We start from the raw sequence: 23,520 nt of genomic DNA on the forward strand, positions 1-23,520 counted from the left end.
TTCATGCTGCAGCAATTTCAGCTCACTATGATTGTGACCCACCATTGTTTTCACATCCTTTGTTCAAGCAGTTTCTTAGAGGGCAAAGAATATAAGACCCCGTAGAGCTCCTACTCCTGCTTGGGATCTCAATTTTGTGTTGGAAAAACTTACTCTACAACCTTTTGAGCCTGGCTACTGCTGAATTGAAATACTTGTCATGGAAGACTGCTTTTCTGTTGGCTATTACTTCTGCAAGAAGGGTGTCTGAGTTGCAGGCCCTTATGGCAGTAGAGCCCTTTTGATTTTCCATAAGGATAGGGTATCATTACGTACTAATCCTTCCTTTATGCCTAAGGTGGTCTCTAGTGTGGCTTTAAACCAAACTATTCATTTGCCTACTTTTTATGCAGACCCCAAAATAAAGGGGAAAAGATTTTGCACACTTTAGATGTACACAGGCAATTGCGTTATTATTTAAGCAGGACTAAGGATTTTAGGCAGTCTCAGCAGTTGTTTGTTTCTTTTGCTTTGAGTTCCAGGGCAAGCCTGTGTCTAAACAAACTATTTCTAGGTGGATTGGCTTTTGCATTGCATTTTGTTATTCCCATCATGGCAAGGAGATTCCAGCTGGGATTAGGCCTCATTCCACTAGGGCTACTGCCACTTCAACAGCATTTCTAAGGGGGTGGCAACTAAGGATATTTTGGAAGCAGCTACTTGGAGTTCAGTGCATACTTTCTCTAAGCATTATCACCTTCCTATCTACTCTAAGTCTAGGGCTGGTTTTGCCACAGCTGTTTTGCAAGGCATGTTGTCAGCTCCTACTTCTTTATGATTTGCCAGCCTCCCTTACCTCTGCTTTGGGATTCTACCCAATAGTAAGGACTGCAGCAATGGGGGCGAAGAACATAGTACAGTTTTGTACCTACCATAAATGTAGATGTTCGAGGATCCCCATTGCTGCAGTCCAATTTACCCTCCTTCCCCTCTGTGTTTAGAGGTGGTTGTGTAGGTGAGATTACATGCTGATATTTTTGTATATATTCTTGTATATATTGTATATATTTTTGGTGCAGGTATTTTGGGCCTTGTCTTTTTAGGGTCTTCTGACATCTGGGGCAAGAAAAGACTGAGGAGATGACGTCGGTCATGCGCATTAGTACCCTGACGTACTGACGTCAGTCTAATACTCTGGTATTCGGGCCGACTGGACAGCGGACTACACCCAATAGTAAGGACTGCAGCAATGGGGATCCTCGAACATCTACATTTATGGTAGGTACAAAACTGTACTTTATACAGCCAAATATCTGGTGGCACTTTTTGGCTGATATGACTAAGACAAATGCTAAGCTACCATTTTTTGAGATTAAATACTCTTTAGTCAGCATGATTTACTGCGTGACTCAAGTTGCTAAGCATTCTTAAGTGTTTATGTGGTACATCTGATGCAGTATCTCAAGCAGCTGCAACAGGGTCAGTTTTCTGTTGATATGCATGGCTTAGGTCTCAAAATCTGCCAGATGATGTCAAGGCACAGATTTGTAATGCTTACATGTACAAGGAAATAATATTTGGTGCCTGTTTAGCTAGGGGGAAATTCGTTCAAGGAGTCAAACAAATGTATGGCTCTCCCATCTTTACTGACCTTCAGACTTCACTAAAATCAAAACTTGAATGATGTTTTAACAAAGTTGCAGCCAAGACCCCTTTCAGAACCCACCACTGAATAGCACTAAAAAGCCTAAATTGGTTAGAAGTATCCAATCAACTAACTGTACACAGCTTCTTACCACCTATAAAGTTATCCTGAATCCATCTGCTTATCCAGCACTAAACAACATTCTACACAAATAATACGATCCGATGACCAAAAACTCCTGTCTGTCCACAAACTTATCAAATCTGCTAGGCATTGTCTGTACTCTATTTCTAAGGCCTGGAACTCCTTGTTTCTATCCATCAGGTCAGTACTGTCCATCCTTCCCATCCTTTAAAACCATTCTGAAAGACTTTCTAGCCAAAGGTTGGCTCTGTTCTTGCTCAACATCAGGAAAAACTGTATCCGTAAATATGAACAAATACCTGTTCCTACCTTACATCTCCTTATTCTGTCTTCTTCGCTCACTTCCTTCTGTCAGTTTCTGTCCCATGGCTTTCCGGCTATATATACCATAAGCCTACTTTTCTATCACTTTGTATTGCGATTCTTGTTTGTATTGTATTAATTTACCTTTAATTTTTCTGTAAACTGGCTGAAATTTCTGTATTAAATCATTGTCATATAACTTGTATCTAATCTTAACCAATGTTTTCATATTATGTATAATTTGGTATAATCATTGTTACTGTATTTGGTTTTATTTTTAAAGACTGTAAAATTATTATTCTTAAAATGTTTTGTAATACTTTGGATTTTTCTCCCCAAGCCTCTACAGAAAATGGACTCCTACCCAATCAGACTTTTCCAGTAATCAAATGTCAATAAATAATTAAATCAAATAACTAATGACATCCTCCAGTAGTAACTCACTATTTATTATGCATTGTCATTTGGCTTAACATCAGCAGTTGCATTCTTACATAAGAGTATCTGACACTAACCAGATGATCAGTAGAATATTCGTTCATCGTGGTCATTTAAGTTTAAATTTTACCCCACTTAAAATATAGCAGTCTTAATCCATCCAGGCTGAGTAATTTTTCAGAGGTATGTATCCCTTAATTTCAAACCAACCATTATATTTGTTGTCTACTCAAGTACCAGGGTTGATATTTTTTCTGCTTCTCTGACTTTATGACTTACTACCCATCTTACTATTTTACTTAATATTTTGATTTTTTTCTCCTCTTATATTCCAAGTAACAGTGTAATCAGTCATTTTTATCCTCTTCACCATTTATCTGTTTGCAAATATCCCTTGACCCTCCCCACAGATGGTTTTAACTATATCGCCTCTCCTATGAGTGCTGTGCTCATCTTGCTTTCTCCAACATTTTCTGTTTTTGTGATGGCTAGTCAATGATTATTGCTGTGTTTACTCTTTTACCGCCTTTCCACCTTATTACTGCTACCTTGCTCGGGGCTTTCTGCAGCTTTGCTCTCATAGGAGCATGTCCTGGGCATCCCAAGTCCTATGTTTCTTCTTTTTCCTCCCCTAATGTAATGTCCATAGTTTCCATTTCTTTTTCATGGTCTTTTCTGAAACCTTTTTTTTTTCATAATAACTATTTTCCCATTTCGTATTATACCCTTGCCTTTCCTGACTCTTCTAATTGTTGTGTTATCTGTTTGATGTCTGTTAATGATGGTGGTATCATTTGTTTCCATTTCATGGTTATTGTCCTTTTTACAAACTTGTCAGTAGTAGTCCTAACAGTTGACTATCAACCTCTTTAGATTTTGGATCGTATCCTAGCATATACACTTTGTTAGTATTTCTTTGTCTGGGACCATCTGTTCCTCCAGTTGAATTTGCATTTGGTCTCCCTCCAATGTCTTACAGTCCCATAAACAAAAAACAGGTACAGTAGGCACGGGTCCCCCCAAAATATCACAGAAATTAGTTTACCACTTTATTAAAACAAAATAAGCACTTTTGTCTCAAATCATACGAGACTTCATCAGACATCAAACAATAATTCAAAACGCATTTAAATAGGTCAAACCATACAATGAGACTTCATCAGACATCAAACAATAATTCAAAACGCAAACCATACAATATTTTGAATTACTGTTTGATGTCTGATGAAGTCTCATTGTATGGTTTGCGTTTTGAATTATTGTTTGATGTCTGATGAAGTCTCGTTGTATGGTTTGAGACAAAAGTGCTTATTTTGTTTTAATAAAGTTGTAAACTAACTTCTGTGATTTTTTTGGGGGACCTGTGCCTACTGTACCTGTTTTTTGTTTTTTGTTTTTCGTTTCAGTTTGTGTTTATCTTATAGTCCCAGAAAATGTGTCCATGTGCCCCTTTCCTCTGCATCTCCAACATATCCCATCACAGTTCAGGAAAAATTTACACTAGTTTTGCTAGCTTATAAAAGTATTTGTGTAGGCACTTCCAAGCAAATATTTGGAACGAATGTGATTGTTCCATATCTGGGTATTTCTAACATTCTCTTCCATTCATTTAATTCTGTTTTCCCTTTACTTCCTTTTTCCATTTTTTGCTCTGCTCCCCATCCATTTATTTTTTGCAGCCACCCCTTTGTTATTTCTATTAAACCTGTTTTGGGCCTTCCCTTCTCTCTATTACTTGCACTGTCTCTGGGACCTCCTCTTCTTTCACAGTCTCCCTCTGTAAATTATGTTATCTGTTTGCTACTCCCTCGTAGTTCCGTTCTAGATTTCTCTCTCTTTAGTATTCCTCTTTCATTTTTTCTCATGTTTTTATCCTTTTTTCATTCAGTATCTCTGCTTTTTGTCTGAAATTTTTTTCAAAACCCTAGGCTTATATATTGTTCAGAAGCAGAAATCTCTTATTCCATTTCCTAGAATAACACTTATTTTAGGTTGCCTGCTAAGAGTATCACTTTATCTCCCACTAGAAAAGACGTTTTGCCATACTCGATTTATGTGATTTTCACTCAACCATTGTCTTCTGCAAGGGAATATCTCAGAATTTTTGATCCATTGCTTCCCTGTCCTGATAATTCCATTAGCCAGATTGCACATGAGAAGAATACAGTGCTTTCTCAAGTCAGTATGGATTCAGCAACATCTTCTGTCTTTTCCAATCCTAATGCTGAAGTTTGTCAGGGAAAAAAAAAATAGTATGGTGGGCAGAGCAAACCATATCAAATATGGGTCTTGCAATTTCTCCACCCCCCCCCCTTTCATTTTGTAACCACAGATGGTTCACACGTTATTTAAGGAGGGTGTATTCTAGGTGACCAAAGCAGAGTCTTTGGGACCATCATATCAAGAGAAAGCTATAAATATCAAAGAAACTATGTCCTTGATAAATGTATTACAACCCTTGAACCATTTGTGGACTCCAGGACCCCTTCTCATAATAAACAGCAACACTATGATGTGTTATATAAACAAAGGGAAGCCAGGTCTTACCCCATCTGCAGACTAGCCATGATAGTCTGGGAATGTTCAACAATCTATCTCTTTAGGCTACTTGCATTCCATCAGAGGAGAACACTATTGCAGACACACTGAGCAGATGTAGGACCCCCCCCCATGAATGGAAGTTACAGACTGGGGTATTCCAGGGGATTATCCACCTGTGGATAATCACCCCTAAAGATCAGGTTGGTGTGTGCATTTGTTTTCTGAAAATAAAATGTACATGTACAGATATATATATATATATTTTATTATTTACTTAGCAGAGAGAAACTCTGACATGTATGTTTGCATTTATTATCCCACTGGCCTCCATTACGGAAGGTTTAAGCCATCACAGAGTGAAAAAAAATTCTAGCTTGGCTGGGTTTTTCTTGGAGTTTTTACTGAATGGTTTGGCTATGTGTGACCTTTTTTACCCATTGGTTTGGATGTTAGTTGGAATATTTTTAGGCGTCTTAATCTGTATGAGCATTAGCTGGATATAAAGACCCTGTATTTCTAAAGTATAGCCAAATATCCAATTATGCTGTGCTGTTGAGGTCAATAAAAAGGCTTTAACTATATGTTCACATCTAGTGGGGTCAGTCTTTATTGGCCTGAATGTAACCATAAAGACTTAAAAAGTAAAAAAAAAAAAAAAGTTATGGGCATTCAGAAACCATGTTGCTGAAATACTTGAGGTCATTAAGGGTCATTTGCATATATCCCATATGCCTCCATTGAGTTTGTTTTCACACTATGAAAACTCTAGCTTGGCTGGGTTTTTCTTGCAGTTTTTACTACACACACACAGACACACACGTGTATATGTGTGTATGTATATATATATCTGTTTGTGTGTGCTTGTGTATGCCTATGTGTTTGTGTGTGCCATCACAGTGTGTATACCGTGAACATTTTCTTTTGAGGAAATGTGCAGCTGGCTGTATTTTAGGTCTTAAAAACTGTGTTGGAATCTCATTGTTGCTGAAATGGAGACATTTCTGTGTGCTAGTGATGATAGGAAAGCTTTTTATGAGAGAAGTGGATTAGTGGAATATTACCTTGGAATATGTATAATTTGAAGGAGATGCACTTTACAAATGTATGTAGTATAGAGTTCTTTTGGCTGACATCTGTGCTGCTCATCAGTTCTTTTCAGCATGGGTTATTCTCACGAGTCCGTGTCTGCTATGAGGCCATTCGTTTTTTCCTTTTACATACATTATACATTACATATCTTTTCTTTCTTTGTAACTGTCATCAGTCCAACATTGTATAATATTCTCAGTTCCTGCCCTCCCTTAAACCTTACTTCTCCTCCTCTTGAGCATACTTATATTGTTTGCAGACTTTTCAAGTCTCTTGCCACCCCTATAGTGCTTTTTTTAGGCAGTGTTCCGAAGACCAAATTATCACTGTAACAGCTACAAACAAATGTAATCTGAGGGTCATGCTGCTCAACACTAGAAGTCTAAGTCTCAAAATGCACTCGCTCGAAGCACTCCTTAAAATGGAAACCATTGACATTTGTGCTGTAACAGAGACCTGGTTCAAGGCAGCAGAAAGCACCCCTGCACTACCAGGCTATAACTCATTCCACACCTTTCAGCCCCAGAACTTGGACCGAAGCTCCAAAGGCAGTGGTGTTTCCATATTCATGAAGGATACGCACACCTCCAGACTGGTAGCTCAACATAACGCATCTGAGATACTTCAGGTGCAGCTAACATTGAGTAAGACAGAGATTCGGGTTGTAGCCTGTTATAGGTCCCCAACCATGTCCCAAGACTCACACTCCACGTTCCTAAGAACCCTGGAGAATATTAGGGTCCAACCTAACACTCTCATATTGGGCTACTTCAACTACCCCTCCATTAACTGGAAAAATTATTCATGTACCAGTACACTTGCCCAACGCTTTCTGGAATTCATTAATTCCAGTGCCCTGGACAAGCTTGTTCTTACCCCCACTGGAGGTAGCAACATCCTTGACGTGGTCATTACTAACATGAGCGACCGTTGCTCTACACCAGTAGTCAACTCCTCTCTGGTTAGATCTGACCACAAACTAATCACCTTGGAAATCCACGTCTCTCCCCCCGCCCCCCACAAAGTTAACCACCATGAAAAACTTCTCCAAAGCTAACTCTGGGCTCCTAAAAACAGAGGTGGCTAACTTCACAGCACTAATGCAAATGGAGAATAGTTGCATGACTGCCAAATCATACAATATGCACTGTATAAACACGTACAAAAATGCATGGATCTCACCATACTCAGTAGAACTAAGATGCTCTCCTCAAAAAAAAAGAAGTCAATCTGGTGGTCCCCTGCCATAAACAAACTCTACAACAGGAGGAGGAAACTGATACGGAATAAGGTGAAGTCCCAAGACTGGAAAAAATTCCCTTGTCAGCCTCAAGAAAAGGTTGAGATCCCTCATCAAATACTAAAGCTAGCTATGAAAACAGAATTGCAAAAGATAGTAAAGACAACCACAAGGCCTTCTGTAGTTATGTAAAGAATATCCACGGCAATACCCAGATTTGCTCTGAGCTACTGCACAATGGTACCTCCTATAATGAGCCAACAGATATTGCCAGCATACTGGCCGACAGATTCAGTGCCAACTTTACACCCCCCCCCCCCAAAGGACCAAGCACAATACCAGTAGATTGCCAGGCACCCAGTATTACTGCTGAACAGGTTAAAATAGCACTGTCCAAGGCTAAGAATACAGCTTCTGTGGGACCTGACAATATCCCTGGCTGTGCTCTACATGAACTACAGAGTGAACTGGCATCTCTCCTGTGTGCCCTGTTCAATCACAGCCTCACCTCAGGCTTTGTCCCTACCGAATGGCGCACTACTACAGTCATCCCTCTCCACAAGGGAGGAGCAACTACAGACCCTGGGAACCATCGCCCCATTAGCCTGACGAGTCTGATATGCAAAGCTATGGAGCGCATCATCATAGATCTAATAAACAAGGATATAGGGAATCGCAAAACTCTGGATCCTGCACAGTTTGGTTTTGTGAAGGGTAGATCATGCCTGCTCAACTTCTTTGAGTCAGTCACCAGAGCTGTGGATGAAGGCAAGATGGTTCATACAGCCTACCTTGATCTGGCCAAGGCCTTTGATACCATTCCCCACTCAGGAATCATAGAAAAACTCAGTAAGCTAGGCATCAACTCCTATATCACTAGATGGGTTGCAAACTGGATCACAGATAGAACCCAGAGTGTGAAAGTAGCTGACTCCAAGTCAGACTGTCGACCAGTCATGAGTGGAGTCCCACAGGGTTCGGTCCTGGGTCTTCTCCATTTTGGTATCTACTTCTCTGAAGTCCAGGCCAACACGAAGGGACTCAGGCTGACAAAGTTTGCAGATGATTGCAAGTTGGGAGCTATTAACTCCCAAGTGATGTTGACATCCTACAGAAAGGCCTCAGTGAGACCAACGACTGGTGTCAGAACCATGGTCTTAAGCTCATTGCCAAAAAATGTGTCTTCATCTCCCTTGGGAAAAACCCGGCTCCCTTGAATTACCACATTGATGGTAGTTCACTGAACACAGAAGGCATTATAAGAGATATAGGAACACAGGTTGATAGCAACCTCTCTTTTGACCACCACATTGCCATTGTGGTCAGAAAGTCCTTCTATGTGGCACATCTCATTACTAAGGGTTTTGCATCCAGGAAGAAGGAGGTCATTGTCTTCCTCTACTCTTCCCTCATTAGGTCAGTCATCAAGTATAATGCCCCATTTGGCATGTACCTCGCTAGACACCTGAAACAACTGGAGAGGCTGCAAAAGTACCTCACAAAGAAGATCCTAGGCCTTAAACATTTGCCCTATATGGACAGACTCAAAAAAACTATTCTCTGTCTCATATCGGCTACTTATAGGTGAACTCTGCTTAACTTACAAAGCCATGTCTGACCCTAGCTCTGTTACAAATGCTTCATCTAAAGAAATCCCAATCTCTCTGCACCACACGCTCCAGAGTCCTCAACCTCATTACCACAATCAGCAGAACATGCTGGAGGGACAGGTTCATAACCCAGAGACTGCCCATGCTATGGAATAGACTTCCCATACATGTCAAGGAGAGCACCTCACTGGCCCTCTTCAAGAGAAGTCTTGATGAGTGGATGGGAAATAGAATATTCACCCTGGGGATGACTCCAGTGGCTCTACTCGACAGAGGCATTAAGAAGTAAGGTCGGGTGGCACGATGCCAGGGTAATCCTATGGCCAGGCTGCAGGGCCATTAGCCTAGTACACACCTATGAACCTATTTCTATGTAATTTGTTCCTTCCCTTTTATAAAGACCCCTCTTCCATTTATTTTATTTCCTTTACAATACTCGTTACTTCAAATGCATTTGGTTTATATTTTGATTTTCATTTTCTAGTAATTGTTTTTGACAGCCAGTAGCATTAAACTTGTCCGTGCTTTATTATGTGTGGATAATTCAGATCCTATAGCACAGATCAAAAGAATCATTTCCTTGCCATCCCAATACTTTTGACAGAGTGCTTTGTAGGGAATTTTTAAAATATGCCAACTTTTTACACTTTCAACAAACGTGTTCCTGTTTACTTGCCTCTTTCCTGTTACACATGCGGCATGAGTAGTTATTTTTAGTCTTTTACTTTGGGTCCATTTTGTTGGTGCTGTTTTCTGACGAGCTAGTGTTTTTATTTGATTTTTTAGAAGTGTTAAATATCATCTGAGCGTTATTTTTAGAAGGGGTGTATGTGCAATGCAAGAAGTTCTTTTTTGTAACTTGAAAAGAAGTGTAATTGATGGCCGTGTTTTCTTTTTAAATATTTTTTTCATTATATTTCTGTTAGATTCCTTTTGAGGGTTCATTTTAGGTGGTTTGAGTTGTTTTCATGGGGTTGAGTATGCAGATTTTGTTTGTCCTTTTTTGTAGGAGTTGCATTTCTGTAAGTATACATTTGGGAAGTTAAATTGCCGAGTTCAGGAACTGTGGGATATTTTGAAGTTCCTCATGTATTTCTAGATGCAGTGTCTAGTGTACTGAGGTGCTGTTACTTATGTGGAGTGTTGCCCGGTGCATATTAACACATCCTGTTACATAGAAGACCCCACGGGGCTCATCAGGCCAAGGTACATCTGCTGGTGAAACTTCGGGAAAATCCAGTTTCTGCTTCTCAGCATTGAGTTGTCTTCTATCTGTCTGTTCCACTGTGCACATTGCCATTCCTGTACTCTCTCCATCCTGTTGCATTAGTGTGCTGATGGTCCATTAGATCCATCCTTATGATTATCTTGTCAATGATGTGAAGAACAGAATTCTCTTCAGCTAACCCCACCCTCACAGTGTCAGAAAAAGGAATTGTGGACCCTGCACTGACTTACCCAGAGAGAGTGGGAGAGAGAGTAGATTTTTTACAAGTGCACTCCTTACAGCACTATAGATTGTTTCTGGAAGAAATCCGAAAGACTTTCTTCATATTCCATATGTTGTGGCATTCTGTAAAATGGATCCTGGGGAGATGTCAGGAGGCATGGCACTGAAGTGAAAGTCATTCAGCTTTTGGGGTTATAGGAGTATCATCTTCTAATGAAGTTTATAAAGATGATGGTACAAAGAGTATATTGATAGCACGTCTATGGCCCAAAGCCTGACCAGGTTCATTTGTATTATCTGTGGAGTGCCAAAATGGAGGATATTATTTGTGTTGCTTTATCACAGGTCTGCCAGACTGGAGTCCTAGCTAGTTTCCATAGAGACAGTACAAATGTTGCTGTTGTGCTGATGTTCTTCGTGTTTCACTGTTGCAGTCATCTGCTGGCAGGTTGCCCTCAGTCGGCCTGATTAACAAAGTCTTGAGTCCTGCGTCGGTTGCTGTCCCTTCTTCCATGACGTCAGGTCGTCAGGTGTATAAAACATGCAGCCAATGCCATTACATCAGTCTTTCTTGCCGCATGGTGCCCGAAGCAGAATCAGTTCGCAAGTGCCAGTCGGCCAACTCCTGAAATTTTCGTTTTCGAGTTTCAGGACTGAAGTCTTCAACTAAAAAGCTAAGTACCCCTCTGGTGAAACTTTTTCTTGCTCCTTACCGATGTCAGTAAACGTTAATAATTGCATTACTTGTGGGAAGCAAATACCTCATAAGGATTTTCATTTGTACTGTATTCCTTGCCTAGGCCCTGACCACAACGTACCTTGCTGTCGGTTTTGTGCTAAATTTAATCAACGCACTATTAAACATCGGTATATTTTTGCTTCTAAATATTTTGGATCACGCTTTAATTATCCAGAAATGTCATCGGTTAGCAGTCCGACTACAGGAATACCTAAAATACGCAAAGAAAAAGACAGAGGCAGGCCGTCGAGGTCCAAAACTGATGGCACTTCTCCTAAGCCAGTCGCCAGTTCGCCGGTACTCAGTGAGGCGCTTTCGCAGCCCCTGATACCCGCTACTTCTGATTCACAGGCCTCTACCGAGACCCATTCAGAGTCCGGTATGCCGCGAGATGCTTCAATTATGGAACCCGCTGATGTCTCTACCTTAGATGGGTCCGGAGCTGCTGTGCAGGCACCAGCTTCTGGGGTTGTTTTCAGGCCTACATATTTGTATATTAGACTGACGCCATCTTCAAAACTAAGACCAAAATCTAAATCTGTGTCTAAAAAAAACGACTCCTGGGCCACATGTGCAGGTCCCTATGCCTAAAAAACAAATTATCAAAATGGCTGAAGATTTAATTACTCTGGTCAGAGGTAGCCAACCCCCCCCCCCCCCCTTCTAAGAGGCCTAGGCAAGACCTTGATTATGAATCTTCTGAACAGGATTCTATTTGTTCTGACTCTTCTAATGAACAAGATTTGTCTATACCATTCCTTCTGCTTCTCCCCCTGAGGGTTTTTCTTTTAGGGAAACCTTACGGGAACATTTCCACTGGGAAAGTCAGGATTTCTTTGAATCTGAAAAGAGACTTAGGGATTTTCTTCTTCTTCAACATAGGCCTTTGGCTATACCTCCTGTCCTAGACATTGTTGATTATGTTTTTTCAGAATCTAGCATGGCTCCTGATTCTTAGCCTCTGGCTCCTTGTAAGCCAGACAGATACTACAGGGTTCCTGACTCCCACAAATTCCTTTTCAAAAATCCTATTGTGATCCTGAAACCATTTCTTAGGGTCCCAAGGGCATTAAGGCCTCTACTGCTAAAACTCATACCCCTCCTAACAGAGATTCCAGGGTGCTGGATAGATGGGGTAAGAAGGTTTACACTTCTACCACCTTGGCAATCAGGGCTTTAAACTGTCAATTTCATATGCTTAATTACCAGCAGCATCTCATGGGCCTGCATAAACAGAAAATTGTGTTAATTTCTGACTGTGTGGAAAATAAAGATTTACAGGATTTATTGCATTCAGCTGAACAAGTTGGAAAACATACTATGCAATGTGGTTTTGATTCTTTGGAGGTCTCTTGCAGGGCTGCTGTAACTGGCTCTGTGCTAAGAAGGCATGCTTGGCTCAAAGTGCAAACTTCGCCTGATCATGTTAAAGCAAAATTGTTGGATGCTCCTTTACAACAGGACCGTCTCTTTGGTAATAAGTCTGAAGAAGTTTTAAAAAAGATGGAAGATAAAGCTAAATCTATGCAAACTGTGAAAGATTTCTTACAAAGTGCACCCTCCAAGATTTAGTAGGCACTAGCCTACTAAGAACTGGTCCTTTCCAGTTCCTTCGAGAGCCACTCAAGTCAAACCCAGACATTCTGAAGGCTCCAGGTTTCAGTCACAAGGGACTTTTTGATCAAAACAATGTGCCTCCTCCTCCAAATCTGGAAACAACAAGGCACCTTCCTATGGTAAGCAGTCTCAATGACTTCCCTCTACACTTACCAAGCACTTACCTTTCAGCCGCCCCTTTGGGAGGAAAACTGGCAACTTATAACCCAGGACAAATGGGTTTTAAATATAGTATCCCAGAGATACAGATTTCATTTCCACACATTGCCAATCCCAAACAGATGGCCAGACCTGCCCCCAAATCAGTGGGCAGAGGTCCAGAAACAAGTACTGTCTCTCATGAACATGGGAGCTATTCAACCAGTCCCAGAAGAAGAAAAGGGACAAGGTTTCTATTCAAGACTTTTCCTGGTACCCAGAAAAGACAAATCATGGCGTCCAATTCTGGACTTATCTACTCTAAACACATTTCTGGATATTCCAAAATTCAAGATGCTGACTCTTCAACAGTTACTTCCTATGCTAAGCAAAGGCACCTGGTTGATAACTCTAGACTTAAAAGAGCCTTACCTACATATCCCAATCAGGGAATCTTGCAAAAGATACGTCCGCTTCAAAGCAGACTGTTTGCATTACCAGTTCTCTGCATTGCCCTTTGGCTTATCTACTGCGCCCAGGGTCTTCACAAAGTGCCTGGCTCCAGTAGTTGCATTTTGCAGGCAAAGAAATGTTCAAATATATCCACACCTGGACGATTGTCTAATTCAGGCAGAAAACAGGGACGTTCTTCAAAAACATCTGGCGTTTGTAAAAAAGGTTCTGACTTGTCTAGGGTACACCATAAACGAAAAGAAATCACAACTGGTACCCTCTCAAAAAATTACATTCCTGGGTGCAAGCTTGAATACAACTGCCCAGATGGCTTACCTTATGCCAGAAAAGCAAATTCATTTGGTGACTTATTTCAAACAGTTGGCCACAAAAACCTTGCTATCTGCAAGACAAATTCTGCAAGCCTTGGGGTTCATGGCCTCCTGCATTCTTCTAATTCCATATGCAAGACTACATATGAGGAAACTTCAGTGATACTTAGAGTTTATGGAGTCAACATTGTTACAACCTGGAAACAATGATTCCTATCGTACCTTGCCTGCAACTAGAGTTCTTATGGTGGGCAGAGGCCTGCCACCAAAACAAGGGACTGCCATTCACTCCACCCCTTGCTGCCCATACCCTAACTACAGATGCATCAAACTATGCTTGGGGGGCTCACCTGGCAGGGAAGTGCATTCAGGGCAAATGGAGCCCAAATCAAATGCACCTTCATATCAATCAAAAAGAGATGCTAGCTGTACAGAATGCACTGACAGCCTTCAAGGACTACCTTCATCCAGGACAATTAATGATAGACAGACGACACCACAGTTATGTGGTACATAAACAAGCAGGGGGGTACACACTCCTACCCCTTTTGCAGACTAGCCATGGCATTGTGGAACATGACCTTGACCTATCAAATTCATCTGCAAGCTCAATTCCTGCCAGGAAAGCTGAATACTCTGGCAGACGAACTAAGCAGAAATCTCATGTACCCACACAAATGGAAACTGGAACCACGGATTTTCAACATGTTGACACGCAAATGGGGGAGTCCAGACATAGATCTTTTTGCCTCACTCCAGAGCTATCAATTGGACCAGTTCTGCACAAGAACTCATCACAAAAAAGCTTGGAAAGTGGATGCTCTATCATTCAGCTGGAAAAACCTATCAGTCTATGCTTTCCCCCTCTGCTTCTGCTCTCCAAAGTTCTACTAAAAGTCAAACAGGACAAGCCAAAAATGATTTTGATTGCTCCAGATTAGCCTCGCCAACACTGGTACCCACTCCTGCACATTGTGTCACATCTTCCACCGTGGCACCTGCCTCAGACACCTTACTTACTGTTTGAGCAGAACAACCAAATTCTGCACACTCAGCTCCAAACTTTGAATCTTGCAGCATGGCTAATCACCTAAATTCACCCTTGGCATCCCTCAGCAAACCTGTGATGGATGTCATTTTGGAGGCAAAAAGACCTAGTACTATTAAATCTTATGCTGACAAATGGAAAAAATTATATGTCTGGAATTAGTCACAAGGGATAAGCACAACAGTGCTCAATATTCCTCAGATTTTACAATATTTAACTGAGATGCTTCACAAGGGGCTGTCCTTTTCTTCCATAAAAATCCATGCCTCAGCCATTTCAGCTCATTACAACACAGAACCTCCCCTCTTCTCTCATCATTTACAAAAGCAGTATCTCAAGGGGCCGAAAAACTTAAGACCGCCCAGGGGGGCTTCCACCCCTGCCTGGTACCTCAATTGTGTATTGGAAAAACTCACTCTCCCTCCTTTCTAGCCAGCAGCTACTGCAGACTTAAAATTTCTCTCCTGGAAAACAGCTGTCCTTTTAGCAGCCACTTCAGTTAAAAGGATTTCTGAATTACAGGCTCTTATGGCAGTGGAGCCTTTCATTATTTTTCATGCGGACAGGGTGTCTCTCAGGACCAATCCATCCTTCATGCCTAAGGTGGTATCCAGTGTGGCTCTTAATCAGACCATTCATTTGCCAGCCTTTTTTCCCAATCCACAGAACAAGGAGGAACGAATTCTGCATTCATTGGATGTACACAGACAACTTAGATTTTACTTAAACAGGACAAAATCTCAAAGAAAATCTGAACAACTACTGGAGGCATTTGCTGCAGGGGCAGAGGGAAAGTCTATTTCCAAGCAGACTATTTCCAAATGGATAAGCCGTTGTATTTGTTTCTGCTATATGCACCATGGTAAAACTGTACCCCAGGGGGATCAGATCTCATTCCACCAGGGCTGCATCTACTTCTACAGCTTTTCTCAGAGGTGTTCCTACCAGAGACATTCTTGAAGCTGCTACCTGGAGCTTAGTTCATACATTCACCAAACATTACCGTTTACCTTTCTTCTCTAAATCCAGAGCTGGCTTTGCCATTGCTGTGCTGCAGGGCCTTATAGCTGGTCCTAATGCTGTATAAATCCATCCTCCCAACCGTAGCTTTGGGAATCTACCCAAATGTAATGACTGCAACAGTGAAACACGAAGAACATAGTACAGTTGTGTATACTTACCATAAATGTAGATGTTCGAGTGTATTCACTGTTTCAGTCCTGGTTACCCTCCCTCCAACCCCCTGTTTTTTCTCTTACTATACTACTTCTTTCCTTTACTATACTTGAAAGCCTTTTTGGTGTATTTGCTTTTGTCTGAAGGTATATATTTGTGTTTTTAATTACTTAAATATGTGGCTCCTCATTTGGGGGGCACCTGACATCTGGGGCAAGAAAAACTGATGTAATGGCGTTGGCTGATGTCATGGAAGAAGGGACAGCAACCGACACAGGACCCAAGACTTTCTTAATCAGGCCAACTGAGGGCAGCCTGCCAGCAGATTACCCAAATGTAATGACTGCAACAGTGAATACACTCGAACATCTACATTTATGGTAAGTGTACACAACTGTACTTTCCTTGTGTATTGGTTATATGTGACTGACACCATAAGTTGTCTGTTTGCCTTGTGTAGTCTGGGTGGTAAAATCCTGTCTTCATTTACTTTTATGTTTGCTTTACAGACTGGATTTCTATTGTTTGTGTTTTTTATAAAACCATTAACATGCATTGTCTCTGCTTTTTCAGATAATTTTAATATTCTTTTGGTGCCTTTTCTGGAAATGCATAAAGCAAATTTCAAGTATAAAGCATGTTTGTACTTTTTTATCTTTTAGGATAAATTTGATAAATTCACTGTGGACAATAAGGACGTATATATAGCATCGTTTTTGGAAGGTTTACAACGTATTCTGTTGTTCACTGAAGATGCCCATATGTATAATGTTGCATGTGAAAGTGAGAAAGCAGAACTTGCTGAGCAAGAAATTATCATATCGCTGGCGGGTGTTGGAATTTCACTTGTCAATAATGATATCAAGCAAGAAATATCCTACATTGGCATTTCAAGGTATGTTCTTAAAAATACAGTTTGTGTCAGTGATTTGTGTTCAATTTGTGGACGGGTGATGTGTTAATCACACAATTTTGAATAGTTATGATATTTGTTACTTTTTCTTCAGCTATTATTCTCTAGCATCTGACACCATAAGTTAAACTAAATGTATGTGTGAACTTTTTTTTCATGGTACTGGCATAATATTGTAAATCAGAGACATCCATAAGAAATACTTGCCCATTACATTATAATAGGAAGTTTCCCTACATAATTTAGTGTTATTGTTGCCTAGTTTTGCAGTGTCTTAAGTGGTTTGCTTCAACACAGCAGACTTTCAGCTGAATGCAAATTCAATTTTTTTTTTCAGATTTCAAAACTTTTACCTCAAAACATGTAGGACAAGATGGATAGCTGTAGTAATATATGAGTAATTTGCACACATCACAAATGTTCCAAACAGTAGCATTGAAATTTTTAAATAATACTCAGGAGATTTCAAGTGGTATAGTTAGCCAGATTTTATCATGTCATAGTGTATGGCGCACCCCATTTATGCTAAATCGACATGTTATATCGTGATTCACCACTGATAAAGTGTGAGACCGGACCTTAACATTTAGAGGGGTGCTTAAGTGTTAAGGTCAGGTGTGCACTAACAGCAGGCACTACTGACCAGTAATCAGTAGCAACAGGACAAGAAACTGCCTTGTTTCAACTCCTGTTTCTGCTTGCTGTCTGCTAAACTATAAGGCATTTTGAGTTAAATAGCTTCCCTTACACAAAGAATATGTAGGGACATCAGCCACTCCCCCACAGCTTTACCAGCTTTTAAAGCTGGCACAGCACCTCTCATTTATTTTTCTTTAACCCTACTTTTGACTAATTTGTTCTAATTGGAGAAGATACATCTCCATGTACTACAAACAATTGTGATTGGATCTCTGATCATAGCCACATATTACGTGTTCTTGACATGAATAACGAGATTCACCTCTCGATCTTCACTCTGGTGGTAAATTTCTTGGCATCCATGTCTTGAATACGTAATAAGTGAGTTACGATTGGTGACTCAATCATAATGCTCTATATTGAATTTTAGTCTGTTGTCCAGTACTAAAAAGTTTAACTGGAACACAACATTCAGAAAAAAAAGCTAAAAATAAAATCAAAGTGCTAGCAAGACTAGAACATAAGTAAACATTTTTAAGCTTGAATTAAGTGTCAGAGTCAGTATTAGGAATGTTATTTACAAAGCTGCTTTCTGTCTTAGCAGCTGTTTTATTCCTGTGGAAAGAGTCAGATAATAACTGCTGTTGTTTTGGGGTCCCCTTTGAAATAGGATGTACATCATTATGATCATTACTGTTGTAGCCTAAGCTGTATGGGCTATATCCTGCTAAGAATGTAACAGCTGGCCAACTTCCAAAGCTTTAGGGGACCTTCCATGTGTGTAAAAAGCTTGGGTGCCAAGCCCTCTAGAGCTTTCCCGCTGCTGAAGAGAGCACTCCTCTGTAGTCTTTCAAGGATCAGTGGTTGGCTAACATTGTTCCATTGCCGTGCAGGTAAGTTCCGTTTCGAGGGAAAACCTTCCACTTTACTTTTTTCACAGAAAACTTTATCTGTAAAAGATATACTTTTAAGCTAGGAAAAAGTGTTTTTGTTTACCGTCTTTTGACTTGTATGTACTTTTTAATGGGAATATCACTTTTTTCTAGGCAGGCTCTAAACCCTTCTTTTAAAACTGTTTCTTGTAAGAGAAAAAAGGATCTCTCCTTCCCTGAAGTGATTTAAAAGATTGAACCTATGTGGGAATGTGGATGGACAGATGCAGTTTTATCTCCAGACTTCTGATTCAGATTCTGGGGAGAGTGTGGTATGTGAGGGATTCTCTCTGTCAGAGATTATTTCCAAGAGGAATATTTTTTCCAGTGTGAAAGTGGTGAAGGTTTCTTAGTCTCTCAAAATCCAATGTGTTACAATTGGAATTGTTAATACCTTCAGATATTCCTCCAGTTCTGTCTGCTTTGGAGGATGTTTTTGTTTTTTGAATTGGAATATTTGTTTCAGAATTAGTTTTTTAAAAATTATGTTTGTATATATTTTAGATACATTGATTTAAATTTGTGTTTGTAGAGGGGGTTTTGATAAGAATTATTTATTTGTAGATCAATACATCAGAATATTTTTGGGCTTAAGTTTGATGGTTTTACAGGTGGGTGATCGAGTGGCTTTTTGGATTTGGATCTGTGGGATATGGAAGATGGTTCTATTCAAAGGAGGGTTCATAGGAAATTTGAAGGGGGTTCACAGTTTTTACATGACACTAGCTGTCACCCCCCATTTTATTACTTCCTTGCCATATATTAAATAAACTTTGTAATGTAGATTATGATTTTGAAAAGGAGGTGAAACAGTCAGCTGAAATGTTTATACAGAGGGGATATGAAAGTAAAAAGTGGAGTATTTTAAATAGGGTTAAACAGAAGTGTTATAATGGGGTTGATTTGTTGAATAAGTGCAATGGTAATAAATAGGATGAGGCTAGTGTTGATGAATTTTTATTTTCTGAGATGGTAAGAGTGAGTAATAATTGAGGCTTAGATGATGGTAGGAAAGATGTGTACCTTGTGACTATTTTTAGCATTCTTTCTGAAAAAGTTACTCAATTGCTATATTATTTTTGGCTTATGTTTTTCAAGGACTTATAAGTTAGCTAGTATCTTGAAAACTAGACCCGTGATTTCTTTTAAAAAAGGCCGTAGTATAGCAGATATGGTGGTGCATAGCAAGTTTCAAATGCCTGAAGTTCAAATTAGTTATGGAGTTTTACCTAATGTAGGTACTTTTACATGTGGTAATTGCTCCATTTGTCCCTATGTAGTTAATAGCTTTCCTTTCATTAATGGTATGACATTTAAACCTAATCGATGTTTTTCATGTAATACAGTGGGAATTGTTTATATTTTAAAATGTCCATGTAATAAATTTTATATCGGTGAAAGCTTGAGAATGTTTAAGATAACTATTCCAGGAACACATTAGGGGCATAAAAATGGTAATTGTGAAAATCCAATAGCCATTCATTTTAGAAAGTATCATGCAGGCAATTTTAAACTTCTTAAAGGATGCATTCTGGAGCAAGTGAAGGTTCAAATGGGTGAGTTAACAATTCTGAAGGGTAAATTACATAAGGAGGCACTTTTTTAATATGATGCTTTAACCCCTAGAGGGTTTGAATACTGACTTGTGGTGTAATTGATTTGTGTATTTATAGAGTGTGTTTTTTGATGTTTTGTACTCCTTGAAGGCTTTGTGGCCGAGGTGCTAAAGTGAATAAAACTTTTCTGTGGAAGCTGTTGGTTGTTCCTTCTGTGGCTTTATTTGTGGTTCTATGTGTTGGATTGGACTTAGTGGTTTAATGTTTTTGTTACAGCCTGCAATTTCCCTGATAGCCTGCTACCCTAAAAAGTAGATTATATAAAGTTCCCAGTCTTTTTACATTTTTATATACTAATCCCATATTTGACTCCATAACCATTGTTTTAGTGAATCCAGTTGCTACTGAAAATTTTAATATTAAACTATCCCTTCTTGACAAGGATGGGAAGGCTTTTGACAAGTTTTGGAAAAAGGGTATGCATCTGCAACTTTTAATTTTTTAGAATTCTCATTTGTCAGGCTCATATGCTGAAGTTCATCCTGGCTAGTTAAAGTATGAGGAATGTTTTGGCATCAGTTTCTCCCTGTGAGGAGAAGCCTGTTTTGCCTGATTTGGTTTCTTCCATTTCCTAAGTTACTAGTCATTGCTTGAAATGTGCGTATGACTCTGTGGATGCCACTTCCAGAACTGCTACCATGAGAACTGTTTTAAAAAGTTTGCCTGGCTGTGTTCTCAGAACCTCCCAAGTGATGTCAAGAATGAAATTTTGAATTCTTCCTTGGAAAGAGATCTAGTTTTGGACCTTCTGCTGCAGAAGTCATTAAAATGTGTAATGAGAGAGTAAAGCTGATTCCGGAATCTCTCAGATTTTTCAGCCCTCCTTCTCTAAGTTTTCCAAGGAATTTTTCACGCTGTTGTGTAAGCAAAATAAAGAGTTCCAAAACAATTCTGGTAAGCAAAAGTTTACAAAGCAATAGCAGGTTGGTACCAAAAAGAAAACAGTAATCCTTCAAAACAAAGGACAGTCCAATAAGTCAGAATGATTTTATGAGGAACTTTGTCCCCTCCACACACACACACATCAAACGTGCTTGCGAGAGTACACACACACACACAGCGCCCATCCCTTTTAATCCCCTCAAAAAGTTTGAATATTCATTTCCCTCTTTGGCAGCAGATTGTTCCAAAACAGATTGGTTCTGAATGTTATCCATCAAGGCTACAGATTGCAGTTGGAGGCTTTCCCTTCTTCCGTGGAGATTCCTCCTCATCCAGCAGACCAGACTCTTTTCTTTTCTCCTGTCTTACAACACATGCTGTGTTTGGGGCGGGGGGGATAGGAGCTGTTCCTCCTCAATTAGCAGAAGGATTTTATTCAAGAATGTTTCTGGTGCTAAAGAAAGAAGATTCTTAGAGACCAGTTCTGGGCCTTTCGTCCCTAAACCAGTTTGTGATGGTGTCTAAGTTCAAAATACTGTTACTTCACAACTTACTAACCCTGTCTTCCTCATTAGTGACCTTAGATTTAAAAGATGCATATCATCGCATTCCTACTCATCCAAACTTTAGGTGTTTCTTAAGGTTTTGTGTGTCTGGATCACATTATTAGTTCTGTGCCTTACCCTTTGTGTCATCTACTGCTCCAAGATGTGTACAGAGTGTCTCGCCTGGGATATCCCACTCCTGACTGTAGGATGTACACATTTTCCATACGTAGACAACGTGCTTATCTTTGTAGAGTATTTTTTTTTTCAAAGTGTCAGGAGTCTCTCTATCTCTTGGATAGAGAATCTGCTACACAAGCTGTGATTCCAAGAGAACATTCAGAATTCTTTTCTGACTCCTCCTCACAGGATTGTTTTTTTTTTCTAAGGTACCTGATGGACACTTCAATACAAACAGCTTTTCATCCACAGGAAAAGTAGATCCGTATATAGATTGATTTCTGGGGTTTTCACTCAGACTTCTGTTTCAGCAAGGAAATTCATCAGGATTCTAAATCTCATGACATCTCAACTCAAAACAAGTCAAAACAGGCTGCAATACAGAAAAACTATTTCAAAAGCATGCATCTGGAGTGTTTCTCCCTGGGCCTCTGCTGAAAATAGGCTCTGTCCCAGTCTGACTTTCCTGGTAAACAAATGTTAAGTAAAATAAATTAAATAAATTTGTGATTCTCATGATACCTCTTGAAAGACTCCACATGTGAAAGATAGAATGAAATCTGAAATATCTATGGTCCCAGCATCAACACCAATTGACTTTTCAAATTCCAGTTTTAGGATTTGTAAAAAGGGCGATTATTTGGTTGAGACTAATTGTGCTGATGCTGTCTCTTCCTGAAGGAGTATTTGCTTTCTATATTGTTTGCGAATGCTTCAATCAGACTGGTATACCTTTGTCACATGACCTACGTTTTTCTTGACCTTTCATTTGAGTGTCTTTAATTATTGTTTTTCTTGCATGTAAAGTGCAGCTTTCACATCTCTCCTTACAGTTACATAGCACTATTTGGTAATCTCTGCTTATGGAAAGATATGTATTTATCCATTCTGTCCTGAGAACACTTACCATCTTGGCTAAATTTTCTTTGTTTATTTAATGAAACAGATAGACAGGAGCAGTAAGATAGTGCTTCTTTTTTGTCTCTGAGCACCTTTGTAATTGCTTTTTGGATCCCTTTCTGGAGAGTTGTGTTTGCACTGTGGATTGATTTCAAACTATTTCTGGACTGAGTAGTTGTAGACATTTGGACTCTAACATTTGCAGCTTTGTGTTTATTCTGCATTTATTTTTGCCTAAATTGACTTGTAATGCTTTCCGTGCAGGTGATGCCTTGCAGTAAGTATTGCTAGCATGTGCTATGTCCCACAGCAGTTATTTATTTTGCAAGAAGATGAATCATACCAAAGGCTCTCCTTACAGCCATAATCCATTAAATAAGGAAAATAAAGTAATTAATGTGTATAATATTGTAAGAAAAAAGTACAGTCAGCGTAAATTGTCTTTCGTTTTTCTTTTATTATGGTAAGAACAGACACTTTATATAAGTCATTGCTAGATAGTCATAAAGATTAAAAACTTCTTTGAGACATAAACGTTTAACCTGATTAAACAGGATGCTTTCCAACTGAGCTGTAAATGCCTTAAGGGTCTTTGATTCAGTATGGTAGAGTGGCCTGTATTCCTTTTTCTTTCTGGCCATTGAGAAGGGATGACTGATAGTAGTCTAGGCTTTCAAAGGGTAAACAGGACAAAGTGGAATTTAAGATTTGAAGGGCAGGATAATGACCAAGGTGCAACATTTTGAAAGTCAGATAGGCAATTTGAAGGCAGTACCTTTTGATGTATTGTAGGAAATATTGATTCATTTTGCTCCTGTCTGGACACTAGAAAATAGTGGACTGGTCACCTTGGTGCCCTTTTTCTACAGTGACACTCAACTCTTCCCTGTCTCATAAATCCCACCTCCTCTGAAAAGTACTCAAAATATCTAATTACTGCCATGATGTCTTCAAGCTTCCTTGTGCTTTTC

The 23,520-nt window shown here is 39.7% G+C and overlaps 1 protein-coding gene across 2 annotated transcripts in view; it reads left to right on the forward strand.

Moving 5' to 3' along the window:
- VPS13A (vacuolar protein sorting 13 homolog A) overlaps positions 1-23,520 on the forward strand; it is a 4,910,496-nt gene that overhangs the window by 3,909,768 nt on the left and 977,208 nt on the right. For both annotated transcript variants that reach the window (XM_044060868.1, XM_044060869.1), the window contains exon 54: positions 16,605-16,837. In XM_044060868.1, the coding sequence (XP_043916803.1) occupies positions 16,605-16,837 (233 nt within the window). The remainder of the gene's footprint in view (positions 1-16,604; positions 16,838-23,520) is intronic.

This window comes from Protopterus annectens, chromosome 2.part0, assembly GCF_019279795.1.
Source record: "Protopterus annectens isolate FY-2018-M chromosome 2.part0, PAN1.0, whole genome shotgun sequence".
Taxonomy (NCBI): Eukaryota; Metazoa; Chordata; order Ceratodontiformes; family Protopteridae; genus Protopterus; species Protopterus annectens.